Genomic DNA, 14653 nt, shown 5'->3' with positions numbered 1-14653 from the left:
TCCCTATTTATATTATTTAAACGAAAAAATTCTCAAAACATTTATACCTCGAATTTTAAGAGATCAAAGAAAATTTTGCATTTAAACTTTGCAAACCTCTTATAAGCTCACATCATAAAATTTGTAAGAAATTAAATTCTCTAGGAATCGAATTCCATATTTGATGTAAAAATCTTCAAACCTTTATCAGTAGGTCATATGGTATTTTCACAAAAAATAATAGCTTGTTAACTATTGGTAGGCCCTGAACTGAAAATTCTAAATTGGAAGAAGAACCTGATAATAATAAGGAAAATTACTCACTAACCATACAAAAAATATAAAAATTCACTAACTGACCAAAATTTCTCTATCTCCTACTTTCTTTTTCTATATCTCTTCTTTACCAATCTAATTTCTATTCTTTTTTGAGAAATTGCACTCTACACATTAGCTCTTTAGTGTATTTAGCTCTATGCACATTTACGTACTTCTAGGCAAAGTGTTAGACTTGCTTGGACGAAACTACCCCTACCGTATTCTTAACTTTTATATTCTCTCCACAATATTTTATTACTTTTGTGTTTAACCAAAACAACACGAAACCACTTTTTGTCAGACAAGTTGAAACCTATCACTATCCTTACATTCTCAACTTTCGATAACTTCTTTCTAACCTTTCTCATCATCTTTCATCTATATATATTGAGACTTATGCTTCTAAATATATATATCTCCATCTCTTTCTACTTTCTTTGTAGTATAAGAGAAATTGATTTTACCCCATGTCGTCAGGCGCCGATGAAACCGATGAAACCCCACATCTTCAATTCCCACCTCGCATGTTCGCCGTTGGTGATGAACCACTAGGAATTAGGGTTACTCCATATCATAAACCTTCTGCCATCACCAAAATTCTAAACGCTCTAACTGAAGATGAAATCGAAGCTATCCGGAAGACCCCTTTTGGGAAACTGGTGGAAATTGCCGATAAACCGTCATTCTCTGGACGATTTGGGAGATTTCTTATATCAAGACAGTTGAAGATCGTGAAGAAAAACGAAGCCTGGTTTCTTTTCGCCGGTAAACCAGTTAGGTTCTCCCTCAGAGAATTTGCGATGGTGACCGGCCTCAACTGCCAGCAGTATCCCACTCATTCGAAGAAAAGGAGCACGAAGAGTATAACAGAGAAGCCATATTGGGGTGAGCTTTTTGGGTTAATGACTGAAGTTCCGGTAAGCTATGTTGTTAGCATGCTAAGGAAGAAAACAGTTACGGATCCGGAAATTAGGTTTAAGTACGCCCTGCTTGCTTTGCTCTCAGCCGTTATAGTGCCAACGTCTCACAATCCGCGAATTGCTCACCAGCATGCCGAGATGATCAAAGATGTTGATCAGTTCCTTGCGTTCCCGTGGGGGCGGGCTTCCTTCGACATGCTTATGAGCAGCATAAAAGAGAGAGATGAAGTATCACTATCACAGAACACCATTGCTCTCAAAGGGTTTGTGCTATCATTACAGCTTCTAATGATTGAAGCTGTTCCGTCGCTTACTGGAGTTGTTGAAGATGGTGGATCTTCTGCCTCAGACGGCGATGAATCTGTTGATGAAGATGGAAAGGGAAAGAAAAGTATCAATACTGTGCATGTCACTGATATTGATACTGCCGCGAAGGTATACATTTCAAGTCTATATTGGTATCAATGGTCACAATTTGCCAGTAAGTTGATGATGTTATTGCCCTGCAGGCTCACGTTGTTTCTATTATCACTGCGGGAGTTGAAGAATTTCTTCTCAACCCCGAACTCGGATTTTCCGATGACGGTGAAGATGTGCTTGTAACCAATATGGTCAAGTGTGTTGAAGATGGATTTGCGTTTGCTAACTCCCATTTTACCGGTGGGGCTACCAAAGCTGACGTGAACCGAATGCGTGAAGACGGTAAAACAGGAAAAAAAAGGTCACGGAAGAACACCAAAGTGAACCTGAAAGAGCCTGTCACGGAGGCTCTCGACGCTGATTATGTTGCAGACATTGTAAGAAAGAGTGTCTCAACAGAATTGAGCAAGATGGGGGTACAAATCCAGAATCTCGTTGACAATGTAACGACCTCGCATCAGCTTTTGCGCTCCGACATCGAAGACATGTTCCAGATTTTTCGGAGGGATATTACGAAGTTGGTCACTCCTCTTTGCACTGCCCCACATAACCCCCCACCACCTCCTACCCCACACTCATCTCATTTTGGAATGAGAAACCAGTCGGGTAGCACCACTCCTGCAAACACAAATAACATCATCAATGAGGCTGTCCGTTTTGCAAATCAGCACTCACTCCAAACAAAGAAGGTGACCTCACCATGCCTTTTCTTAAAACACAATCTAATTGCCACCATATTTGGTGATGCAATACTCTTTGATGTCATAGGGTATAACGGCCGAGAAAGGTGTAGTCGAAGAAACTAATGATGATGATGCGGACTTTAATCTCGAATCCGAACCGAATGTAAGGGGGATCCATCTGAAATTCATATTACTCTATAGCTTATCCATTTTTTTTTCTTTGAATCGTTAGCTATCCACGACTCGAATTAGATTGCACCTTTTTAATTTGAATTGGTAGGATGAACGTTAGTATGATAAACAGATTATTACATTGTACTATTTACTTTAGCATGTCATTTTACATTAGTGTTTGCTAACGTTTGTGGTCATGTGCAGGCCGATGTCCTTTCAGACAAAGACGCTCCTGCTGTGGAAACCAATCCTCATGTACAAGACAGTGTAAGTAATCTGTAACAACTTAGGATTTACTTCTCTCAAACAACAAATATGACTTACTAGTTCGAAATATATTTCTTTTTCCATTGTTAGCTCACTTCGACGGGGAATAGAACGCATCTACCTGATTTGATTTGTTAGGAAGTATATTAGTTTGATAATAATATTAGCACTGTACTCTTTACTATTCGCATGCTCTGCAACAAATTGTGAGGTAACGTTTGGACTCATGTGCAGGCCGATGCCCGTTCAGACACAGACGATCCTGCTATGGAGACCAATCTTCATCTACAAGACAGTGTAAGTAATCTGAAACAACATAGGATTGACTTCTCTGAAACAAAGAATGAGTTGGTACCAACCAAATTTTTTTTTTTTGATTGATAAGATTTTTGTTTATTTTGCTAAAGTTATAAGTAGACTGCTTTTTTCATACGTTTAGCATGTCTTTCAACATCAATGTATGTTAACGTTTTCGACTCATCTGCAGGTCGATGTCCTTCTGGACACAAACGCTCCGGCTGTGGAGACCAATCCTCATCTACAAGACAGTGTAAGTAATTTGTGTCAATTTTTAATGTCTGGTAACCCTAATCTCCACTTGCTATAAATTTTGGATGGCGAATTTTTTAGACAAATGCTAACCATATCTAATACCAACGTTATTATAATCTCAATATTCCTCTTCAGGAAAATCTCCCAAGATCAAAAGAACCTACTGTAGTTGGTGATAGTCGAGACCCACTCGTGGCTGAAAACGATCCCATATCGAAGGACAGTGGAGACACTAGTCTTGCATTTCCCCAGCCAACATTCTCCCTTGGCCTGACGCAGGAAGATCCTCAACTATCCAAAACAAGCGCCCCTGACAGCGAGGACTATGGTGATGAACATATGACAGTCGATCCACCACCAACTTCCAATGAGAACGATGCTCCAGCGCCGCTTTACAGGAAAAGCAAGCGTCCACGAGTTGTTCCTAGGTCACTAGTTGGTGATTACCAGTGTGATAAACGTATACTGGTGCGTGCGTGGGAGGCGCATGTGAATGCCACTAGAAGGGTCCCCAACGTTGACTACGCTGTGAAATTCGCTGAACTTTCATCGAAGCTGGAGTCCCCATTGTAAGCACATTCTACTAGATATGCTAATGAAAATATTATACTACATCCGTTATTTTAGCATGCTAAAACTATTTCTTATAATGTATGTGCCTTTTACCGCAGCACAATAAAACTTGATGGCTTATCTCTCACTAGTAAAGAGCTCTCTGCAATTGTTGACAGGTCTACGCACTTACCACCAAAGGTAATGTTTTAATTTTAGATATATATTAATTTTCAATCTGGGTGAGGGCTCAACTGATGTTGTCAATGTTGTAGGCTCTTGACGTCCTCATTCATCATACCCGTTTAGTTTTCCAATCCTATCCAGTCTCCCTCCAATCAAAGAACTCTGTTTTTTTGGACACAAAGTTTGTCTCACTCCTTGCTAAGACGTTTTTCAAATTCTCCAAAGCACCTAAGAAAGAAAGTTTTCGATTTCCAGCCGCATTAGCTGACTATTTAGTTCGAGATTTCCCAATTGATGAAGCTAATCGTTTCTACTTCCCGTTCAATTTTGACAAGAAGCATTGGGTTGGTGTTTGCGTTGACTCATCCCTAGGCCAGGTTTCTGTTTTAGACTCAAACACCTCTCTCAGGACGGACGGGATGATCACGTCAGAAATGCGTTCTATTTCGCAGATGTTTCCTTACATACTGAAACAAGCTGGGAAACAATGCAGTTCCAAAGACATGAAGACATTCACCATCGACAGACCTCGTTCCATCCCTCAGAACACCACCTCCTTTGACTCCGGCGTTACTTCTATTTTTCTAATCCAAGCTCACGCGGTTGGGGGTCTCGAAGTCTGCAAATGCATCACACCTGATGTGCTAGACGTTGAGGTCGAGCGCCTCACAGTTATGATCTATGAAGAATACATGGGACTCATCTGAGTGTGAACTTGTAGCCTATGTCTCATTTCCCGCGTCATGGAGATCGTCTGCTCAATCTCATATTTTGTTGTTTGTTAGTTTGTTTAATGTTGTTGTTTCTAAGATCGAAAACTCATTTGTAAGATGTTTCGGAAAGTTACCCTTTTCGGCTTTAAATGTTTTGTCTGTATCCTGCTAACAAGACCGCCTCAATATAATTACATTTCAATTATGCTCCTTATGCAAACGGGGCCCAACTAACCTGACTTAGCTCATATACTACACATACAAGTTAACAATTTAGCATGCTAACAAGACAACATGCGAGACTGAATACGGACAAACCAGGCGGTCCGGAACTTGGTTTACATATAATTACGGTTTAATTTCTAGAATTTAAGTCCGATACTCCGCTTTTTTGTAACAAAACGTCGTCGTTAGACATTATTTCCTTAGATAAACTTTGGTGATTGTGCTCATGTATTGATGATCTAAACGACGTCGTTGTCTTTCCTGCTCCCCTTATTTAACTCTACCCCCGAGACTCCGCTTCTTCATAACCCTAGCTCGCCGGAAAAAAAAGGAGAGATTGAGCCGTTGATATGTCGACCCAAACCAAGGGAAGCTCCTCCTCAGCACCCGGTACGTGGCTACGCTCTTTTTAGCAAGGAATATCATCTATTTAAAATGTTCTATGTTTTACAGGGGGAACACGTTCTAGGCGGCGAAGAGTTGAGAAACCGAGGGGGATCCCGCAATTCTGTCGTTGTGGTGAAGAAGCAGTGATTAGGACATCAGGGACTGCAAAAAACCCCGGTCGGCTCTTCTACTGCTGTCCGAACGGATCAGAGGAGGTAACTGATTTTCCACCTATAGCAAGTATTTAGTGAAGTATGTTAATGCTCCCACACATGATAGAGCTTATTGGTAAGTAGTTCCAGAACAATCCTTTAATTGAGAGGGTGATATTGCTTCATATTTCCATGTTCAGGACAAATTCCATCTTTTCACATGGACTGACGAACGTGTGGTGGAAGAGGTAGAGGACCTAAAGTGTGAAGTTTCAGAGCTGAAAGCAGACATCTCCAATGTTAGAGCAGAACTAAGTTCAATAACGAAAGATAGCGAGCGTACCAAGCTAATGGTAGAGTTAGCAAGAGACAGGAAATGTTGTTGTGCTATATTATAAGTGTAGGAATGCCGATCCCAATGCTATGTTATCCATTGTCTTAATCCACTAAAAAAACCCATGCAACCTTGTCCTTAATTGTGTTGTTGTATGTTTGATTGCGTAAGGAGAAATTTCACATTACTCTAGCACAAATAAAACAATTTGCTTGACGGTGTCTGGTTGAAAGGATTGAGGTTTTAACTAGGGGCTCGACAGTATCAATCCAATGGGTCTGTTGGCAATAGACGAGAATTGCTGTCGTGCTATAATGCAAGTATAGAAATGATAAATTGTAGTGGGATTTATTCCTGTTTAAGGCCCTTCTTAGCAAACTAATTTTATCAGTTTCACAACAAATAAACTTTACCGTGCTATAATACTGTCGTAGAATTATTTTGGTGTTAAAACTTTTGCTGCATTAAATTTAAGGTTTCAACATTTCAGTTTTCCCTCAGATGTTAACGTATGTGTTCACATGATTAAATGAAGTATACGACCAAAACAAACCTTTGTATCACACTTAAATAATGGAAGGAATTTTTATTTATAATAATAAAGCGTTACATCTTAACTCCAACAGACCTATATGATCGGATAACTACTATTACAATATCACACAAGATAAATAGCAGTTGTCCATCATGATCCCACCCCTTTCCATACAACTCTTCCTACGCCACAAATTCCTTCCTACAAGCTTCCCCAACATTTTATATAGATTCCTTGCAAGTGGCTTTGTTGTGTCCCAGCCCCTTGCAACGGCTACACAAGGCCCTCCTCTTAGTGCGTTTCATCTGCAAACATTTTTATCGATCAGGTCAAATAGTAAATCATATTGTATCTCTATTCCATTAAATCTAGTTAGTATACTTACTATTTTTTCCCCCCTGGAGAAGAACCTCTGCTTCTTCGGCCTCCCAGGTGGGCGTCTTGTCACTGGAGGACACAGTTTCATACCACCAAAGTCAGAAACCAAATCAGACACACCTGTGTAGTCAGGCACTGGCAATACACTCCCTGCATATGCCGACCTCAGCCCCTCAATAGTGTATGCAGGCAAAACTAACGATTCCACGCTAATCTTTGCCTTGATTGCAGCAGCTATAGCATGTGAACATGGAATGGCAAGCACCTGAAACTCGTAACAGCTACATGTTTTTTTATCGAGGTCAACGTGAAAGCTCCCTCCGTTCTTGTTGCGCACCTCGTACTCGTCCTCTCCAATTTGAGTTACGCCGTATCCACCTGTCTGCTCAAAACTTTTGGTTAGCATTCCGGAGACCTTTGGCGACATTGAACCCATATTCTTCTGGGCTGCTTCCCTTCGCGTTGCAAACCAACCTGTGAGCTTAGTACGAATGAAATCGATCAAAGGTATTACCGGAAATTCTCTAGCTTCCCGCAAAACAGAATTCCATGATTCCGCAAGGTTGCTTGTCATGATATTATATCTCTTTCCCGGGAAATGTGATCTGGCCCAATGCTCTAACCCAATATCAAGTAAGTACTCAGCACATGCCGGATCCATTGTCTTAATCTCGTTAAAAGTTGTATAGAATTCCTGCAATCTGAAGGTCCTAGCTGCTTTAGCAACGAGATATTCCAGGTGCCGAGCTCTGAAATTTGACCTTATGTTTCTCTTCAAATGAACCACACAGATACAATGCCCCACTCCCGGATAGACCTGCATGCACACATCATTTAATTAGCATGATTCACGGTTAATGCATGTGCATATACGCATTTTTAACATAATCTGATGATCAAAGACACGGCAATCAATTAATTACCTTGCTAAGACCTTTGTATATAGACATGTGCCTATCAGATACAAACACCAACTCATCATCCCGCTCAACAAATGCCGACAACTGCTCAAAAAACCACTCCCATGAAGAGTCGTTTTCGCTGTCAACTACTGCAAAAGCTAGAGGAAATATCTGGTAGTTGCCATCTTGGGCAGACGCAGTCAGCAAACACCCTGCATATTTCCCTTTCAAGTGAGTACCATCAACCACCACCACTTTTCTCATGAACTCATAACCCTTGATTGAAGCGCCAAAAGCGACAAACATATATTTGAAACGTTCGCCACCACCCTCAACTGTTTCAGTGTAGAGTTTTGTTATCGTCCCCGGATTTGCAGTCACCAGCCTTTGTAGGTAGTCTGGTAAGAGGTGGTAAGATGACTGTGTGGTACCTTTAGCTTTATCAATGGCCACATCCCTAGAACGCCATGCCTTCCAGTATGAAATATTGACGTCATGGTCGCCACGCATCATCTGCCTTATTTCACGCGGTTTAGGTCCTCCGCCGGCGCTTCCAAACTTGTTTCGCATTAGCTCTCCAATAACCGATGAAGTAGCTTGAGTCTGATAACCGCCACGCTCATCTATCGAGCATGTATGCTCTGATACCACTTTCCGAACTTCGAACACATCAGCATCCTTAAGTTTGACTGCATACACTCTCCATGGGCAATTCAGACCACAGCATTCAAGTACCATCAGCCCTGGTTCTGACTTCCTACTTCTGTACTGAAACTTCATGCTTATGGCATAAATAGCCATATGTTGCTTGAAAGCCTCTCTGTTTCTGAACATCATGCCCTCAGTAACATTGTTTCCGTATTCTCCTAACTCGCCTATAAACATATACATCACGGAAATGGTTAGGACAGCTACAATGCCAAAAAGTTTAACTAGCAAACCAAAACTATATAGATTCCGTGCCAAACTAGAAGAAGTTATATTTCTCATTATATTTCCAAACGATGTACTTGTGTAATAATTTTATTGTCTTCATATAATGCACGTTGTTGTATTACAAATTCCCTTTATATGTTCCATTTTACAGTAATATGACAAATATTTTTTTAAGGTAGCACTGCCAGAGGTTTTCATTTAGCGCGTCAACATGAATACAATAAAGGTTATGTAAGACTTAGCTGTCTAACAGAAACAACATACAATCCAAATCAAACATTAAACCCTATTTAAATAAAGATTGTTTTCTTTGACCAATGCTAGAGGGTTTTCCATTTAGCGCGACAAAAGTAATACAACCACGGCTACACATAAGACATAGCAGTCTAACAAACACAACACACAATCCAAAACAAACGTTAAACCGTAATAAAACATAGATTCTTTTCTCTAACAAATGCTAGCGGTTTTTTCCATTTAGCGCGACAACAGAAATACAACTATGGCTACATATAACACTTAGCAGTATAACAGAAACCACAGCGAAGGCAAAACTAACATTAAACCATATTAAAAGCAAAGATTATTTTCATTAAGCATTGCTAGAGGGTTTTTCATTTAGCGCGATAACATAAATACAACAACGTCTACTTATGACTTAGCAGTCTAAAAGAAACAACATACAAACCAAATTAAACATTATCCACCCAAAACATAAACACCACCATCAACCACAGACAATACACGCGACAACAAGGTAATCCAACTTGCAAACCCCTTTTCCTTTCCCCAACAAAACATTTTAAAGACACCCACCCTCGGTGCTACTCCCTTCCGATGAAGTTTGCTCTGCCCTCTGACCACCCTTCTTTTCACGTCCACCATGTATGGTAGCCTTGCTCCCTTCAGCGAATTCTGTTGGCGTCTTTTCCAATGCTTTACCAGCCCTCTTCTCTGTTTTCACATTAATGTATTAAAAATTGTTTACAATTTGTCCGCCATATCATAAAAACTGTTTTTTCAACGTAAAGCATCCCGTACCTGTGTTCGTTGGGAGGATGCATGCAGACTCCCCTAGTTGAATCGCACTCGGTTCCTCTACCATTTCATTTGTACGCACTTGTTCACCTATATATGTCGGCACAAGCGGGGCATGTGTCGATCCTGTTGATGAGCCACCGCCATTATCATCCGTTGCTGCGTTTGGCTCACCCACACCCATGTTTTGATTTCCCGGTGGGTCATTGACATGTAAACCTTCTGGACAAGCAAACCCCTCATTTGCAACATCTTGCCAAAAACGCATAGTATTCTCAACCCCTTCACCAGTGATTCCTTCGGTGGGACCATGTGTAGGGTAGTTCAACAAGTCCATTCCCACATCCCAAAACACAGACGGTGCTTGGGCTTGCGTGATTTGTTCTGGCATTACGGATGTCCTCCCTGTTATCCCTGCATCACAGTGATATTTAGCGATTAGTAGTTTTGCTATAAAACTTCTTATTTATCAGGCTAACAGTTTTACGTTTTCTTGTTAGCCAAGTTTAACACTTCCAGTCTCATCAGATATGCTAAGCATTAAACGTGTTTGTACTAATTTCTTTTCCACATACTCAATCAAAGTTGATAAAACCAACCTTGCACAACATCCTCGAGAGTTCCTTCCATCATTACTTCATCATCGTCGTTGTCAAGTTCAATGATTTCTCTCACCGGAGCTGTGTTGTGGTTACGATTTGCACGGTAACAGTCAGCGTGCGCCATCTCCAAAGACACTCGATGAAAAAGAAGCATCGCTTCCTCAGGGAATATCGCGTTCATCACCCGTTCAGTTTGGGCTGCACGATCACCAAACACAAGACCTGCATTACAAAAATCATTGGTTTAGACATCATTATAATGAAACAATAGACAACAAATTAAATGTAGAGTTTTCCTATCCGAGGTCGTATACTTACTTTCATACGCAGCCCTTGAGTTTTCAGTGGCAGTCATGTCAAAAACATACGAGGTTGCACCAATGTTGAAACTTGTTCGACACAGGAAATGGTACTCAGCCACTCCTTTAGGCCCCACTGTTACAAGGATTGCTAGATCCTCCAACCAGGTTCTCACGTTAAGGATCAAGGAGAGATCAGACGTGTTAGCGATCGTTGTTGGTGGTGTCTTGTTACCCAGTGGCACGAGCATCCAGCTAGGCAGACGGTACGTCACAACCACCGGAGTCCGTTGACTTAGGCTGTAACGGCGCCTTACGATCTGGTCGAGCATATCAAAGGTGGCTGTCTTGCTAATCAACAACCCATATCCATAATCTTCAGGGTCGACTATGAAATCCCATTCTTCGTTTCCGTTTTTCTTCCATTCACCTAGCCAAATACGGATAGAGCGAACCATCCTGAAAAAACAAGAATACTACAAGAGTTAATGCATGTCGCTGATATGGCAACCGCAATTTATGTTGCAGCAAAATAAAAAATAACGAACTAATCATTCTCATATTTAATGACAGGTGATGATATCTTCAGATTTCATGTGACAAATAACAAAACACTAAATAGCAGTCGAACAACAGTTAATGCATGACGAACAACAGCTAAAACATTCTCTATTTATGACTCTCAGAAATTAACTACGATGAAACTAATTAATACCTTCGATTTTCTTTAGTGTTTATGGTGCATAAGCTCACCGGTTGGATCCCCTTTTATAGCGAAACCCGACATGAACTTTCTCACTCTAGCCCCCATACAAACTTTTTGCATGCCTTAGAAGATCTTTTTACTCTGATCCTCCTTTCCATGCACAGGCTGTTATCACAGGTAGAAACCGCTCATTCGTCAATTCTATTTGTAAACTGCGTAAAGTTATTTTAGCGGGTATATATTCTAGGTTAATGATTACTAACCCCCCCAATCGAAAACAATAACCCTTTTAGCTTCCAACCTACACTAAGCCTACGGCAAAACCTCTTCCTTATCTTATAGAAGGACCTTATCGTCATTTTGCTTTGCTTTCTGACAATCGAAAGCCCACATCTTTTCTCTTATGGGTATCCGCCTAATTTCCACATTCTTCTTGTATTTTGGCCCAATTCACCCTTCTTTTTTTTTGTTATTTGGCAAACAAACCCTTATAATAAAATCAAAATGTGTAAGTCCACACTTTTTAAAAAAAAGTCAAAAGGGCCCGAGAATACGGTAATAAGCTCCCAAGATTCATTTCGAAAAGCCCAAACCACTATTCCCTCCAAATCATCAATGAGCCTGTTTTGAATTTGAATACCTTTTTTAGATCCCAAAAAAAAAAAAAAAAACACACACACACTTTTTGTTCGTGTCAGAGGTTATTAAACTACGCCCTCATCGCGCGCTCTTCTTCTCCTCCTTTCTCTCTCTCTCTCTCTCTCTCACAATCCAAATTCGAATCTCCACTAATCGACCATCAGATTTCAAACCCTAGCCTAATCCACTCGAATTGGGTCTTCTCCCTCGAGAATCAAAGGAATCTGTAATCACCATTTTTGCTCGTTTCGAGGGATTAATTTGACTCAGCAATGGATGTCTCTCGAGGGCTTTCGTTAATTACCAGATCCGACTTAAAGGTAACACCTTTACTCTTTTTTTCTTTCTTTGTTCTTAAGTTTGGTTGATGATTACTTTGTTGAATTTCTCGATTTAATTAATTAATTGTTTTAATTTTTGGGGGTTTTAGATTGGAAGCAGTGAATTAGATGAAAAGGACATTGAAAGGCAGAGTCTTGGGACGAGTGATAATAACAAGACTGAACTGTTGTGTTCTTCTTCCAGCAAGCTTGCTCTCAAGACAGATGCTGATTGTAATAATAACGGAGCTTTGGTTAAGAGTAACGACTCGGTTTCTACCTGTCTGAACGATGATTTATCCTCTGTTTGCGATAAACCTGGTTCTTCGGAGTGTGGGAGTTCCAGTAACGATCCAATGAAGCTGTGGGAAGCGATGAAACAAAACGGGTTTCTCTCCAACCCTCACGGCGGGGTTTCAGTGTCCTCTTCTCACGGAGGGATACCTGCTCCTCCGAGGAAACGCGGTCGGAGAAGCAAGAGTAATGATGCTACTGATATGGTTAAGAAGAGGAAGGTTGAGATTGCGAGGAAAGAAGAAGCTGAGAGGTTTGCTAGGTTAGCTGCTCCTAGTGGGCTGCTCAATGAGCTCAACCCTGGGATTATAAACCATGTGAGGAACAAAAGGCAAGTGCTCTCCATCATCCAAAGCATTGTCGAGTCTGATAAAGATTCCGGAAACGTCTATCACCACCACCCAATGAGGCATAGGAAGAACTTGGAAGGTGTCTACACTGATGCCTCTAGATATGACATGCCAGATGGTGAGTTCAGTGAAGATAACAATACTACAGCAGATAAGTTATCGGAAAATGCCAGTTCCTTGTCGAGCGAGGAGGCAGAAGGTTTGAATCATGCTAGTGTTCTTACTGTCAAAGGTATGTTTCTTGAGTTCATTACTACTCAATGTGCATCCATGGTTTAATACTATCATGGGTGGCTTATGGATAGATCTTCATCTTGCAGCGGCTACAGTTGCGTCTCAGTGGTTGGAGTTGCTTCATCAGGACATCAAATGCCGTGTTTCAGGTGACCAACAACTCATTTTTAAGATCATTGATGCAATGAAAACTACTAGGCCTGCGGTTTAGAACAGAACTAGCCAAACCAAACCAAAATTTCCGGTTAATTCGGTTCAATTTGGCAGGTTTATAAAAACTTTGGTTTTTGGTTTGGTTTGGTTAGCTCGGTTTTTCAATTTTTTTGTTAACCAAATTTTGAGCCGAACAAACCAAATTAACCAAAATTTTTGAACCGAATTATCCGTATTTAACCAAAATATAATCAAAACCAAAAACTTCGGTTAGTTTCAGTAAAAATCTTAAAAACTGAACTACCCGAATACCGAACCGAACTACCAGAAAACTAGACTAAACCGAACTACCCGAACCCACGGGCCTAAAAACTACAATGGTTGGCTGTTCCTGAAAATCATTATTTTGTTATTTTCAGCTCTTCGCCGTAGCAAGAAGAGGGTTCGAGCAGTTGTGACGACAGAGCTACCTTTCTTAATAATGAAAGAGTTCCCAGCTGATCAAGAGAATGACCCAAATTTACTCACCAATGGAGCTTCGAGGTCTTCCACGGTCGTTAACCACAAGAACAGATGGATGGCGCTGTTTAACCAGCTCGAACAAACGCTATCAGAAGAAGAGAAACAACTGGTAAAGAATCTGAGATACCTTTAACACACACCTTTCCTCTTTTTGTTAGCGTCTGATTTTGAGTTTACGTTCAGGAGAACTGGTTAAACCAAGTGAGAGAGCTGCAATCACATTGTGACAGAGGTCTGCAAAACCTGAGCTTGAGTTCTGGTCAGAACTTCTTACAGTTAGGAACGCCAATTCACTCTAGGTATTGCCTTTTCACTACTTGTTCATCTCATTACACTGTTGAAACACTTGTTACTCAAATCTTAATTGTGTTGCAGAGCTGGGGATGCACTGCTCTCGGATAAGGACTTCGTCGTTAGAGCAGCCGCAGCCTCCATATACTCGACCTGCAATTTTCTAGCATCAAAGGAGAATATAGCCTTTACCTGAACTCCTTTAAGCTTCTGACCAGTTTCTAGTTGACAAACTTTTTGTCAGATACTTTAGTGTAAGCTTTCGTAGCAGAGTTTTTCTTTCTATGTGCATTTGTAACACTAGTAGCATTGCTCATCAGCCTTATCTTTTTCTTCATTTATAGATTTATTTTCTCTCGAGTTAGTTAACACCTGAAAGTTATAAACATCTCCTATTTGAATAGTAAAATATTATTAAAGGCTCCTTAATAATGCGTCTCTTAGGATGTTTCATTGAATTAAAGTATCACCATGTCAAATGTAAGAGAATATATTGTTATCCATCTGTTATCTTGGCTTTGAATCACAATTCTGGGACTTGATCTGCTTTTCAGAACAGAGTATCTAGGACTTGAATATTCAGAAGAAAATC

At 40.5% G+C, this 14653-nt stretch overlaps 6 protein-coding genes across 7 annotated transcripts; 4 read left to right on the top strand and 2 right to left on the bottom strand.

Annotated features, from left to right (window-relative positions):
• Nucleotides 1-16: 16 nt before the first annotated feature.
• LOC117131699 lies at nucleotides 17-5262 on the top strand. The gene is made up of 8 exons (XM_033283924.1): nucleotides 17-1652; nucleotides 1727-2440; nucleotides 2699-2761; nucleotides 2996-3058; nucleotides 3249-3311; nucleotides 3449-3882; nucleotides 3985-4066; nucleotides 4141-5262. Exons 1-8 carry the CDS (start codon nucleotides 765-767, stop codon nucleotides 4756-4758), a joined length of 2925 nt encoding a protein of 974 aa, XP_033139815.1. The 5' UTR covers nucleotides 17-764; the 3' UTR covers nucleotides 4759-5262.
• Nucleotides 2476-4145, top strand: LOC117132100. 2 transcript variants are annotated; one of them, XM_033285650.1, is made up of 4 exons: nucleotides 2476-2761; nucleotides 2996-3058; nucleotides 3249-3311; nucleotides 3449-4145. In XM_033285650.1, exons 2-4 carry the CDS (start codon nucleotides 3029-3031, stop codon nucleotides 3884-3886), a joined length of 531 nt encoding a protein of 176 aa, XP_033141541.1. In that variant the 5' UTR covers nucleotides 2476-2761; nucleotides 2996-3028; the 3' UTR covers nucleotides 3887-4145. The 2 variants fall into 2 exon arrangements, with proteins under 2 accessions (XP_033141541.1, XP_033141540.1); XM_033285649.1 differs by having other exon boundaries at nucleotides 2476-3058.
• Nucleotides 5263-5339: 77 nt separating the features above from the next.
• On the top strand, nucleotides 5340-5926 carry LOC117131696 (uncharacterized protein At4g04775-like). Its single transcript, XM_033283918.1, has 3 exons — nucleotides 5340-5379; nucleotides 5443-5591; nucleotides 5729-5926. Exons 1-3 carry the CDS (start codon nucleotides 5340-5342, stop codon nucleotides 5924-5926), a joined length of 387 nt encoding a protein of 128 aa, XP_033139809.1.
• Nucleotides 5927-6698: 772 nt separating this feature from the next.
• Nucleotides 6699-10042, bottom strand: LOC117131692. Its single transcript, XM_033283917.1, has 5 exons — nucleotides 9655-10042; nucleotides 9430-9567; nucleotides 7699-8552; nucleotides 6808-7592; nucleotides 6699-6702 (listed from the first exon to the last, which is right to left on the bottom strand). The coding sequence occupies exons 1-5, from the start codon at nucleotides 10040-10042 to the stop codon at nucleotides 6699-6701; spliced, it is 2169 nt and encodes a 722-aa protein (XP_033139808.1).
• Nucleotides 9216-11069, bottom strand: LOC117132099. The gene is made up of 2 exons (XM_033285648.1): nucleotides 10572-11069; nucleotides 9216-10475 (listed from the first exon to the last, which is right to left on the bottom strand). Exons 1-2 carry the CDS (start codon nucleotides 11008-11010, stop codon nucleotides 10231-10233), a joined length of 684 nt encoding a protein of 227 aa, XP_033141539.1. The 5' UTR covers nucleotides 11011-11069; the 3' UTR covers nucleotides 9216-10230.
• Nucleotides 11070-11934: 865 nt separating this feature from the next.
• On the top strand, nucleotides 11935-14485 carry LOC103850576. Its single transcript, XM_009127345.3, has 6 exons — nucleotides 11935-12217; nucleotides 12328-13093; nucleotides 13182-13244; nucleotides 13668-13879; nucleotides 13954-14069; nucleotides 14146-14485. The coding sequence occupies exons 1-6, from the start codon at nucleotides 12170-12172 to the stop codon at nucleotides 14255-14257; spliced, it is 1317 nt and encodes a 438-aa protein (XP_009125593.1). The 5' UTR covers nucleotides 11935-12169; the 3' UTR covers nucleotides 14258-14485.
• The last annotated feature ends 168 nt before the right edge of the window (nucleotides 14486-14653 follow it).

The sequence above is a fragment of the Brassica rapa genome, chromosome A02, assembly GCF_000309985.2.
Source record: "Brassica rapa cultivar Chiifu-401-42 chromosome A02, CAAS_Brap_v3.01, whole genome shotgun sequence".
NCBI lineage: Eukaryota > Viridiplantae > Streptophyta > Magnoliopsida > Brassicales > Brassicaceae > Brassica > Brassica rapa.
Note: the sequence above shows the minus strand (reverse complement) of the source record. Positions and strands in the feature narration are given on the sequence as shown.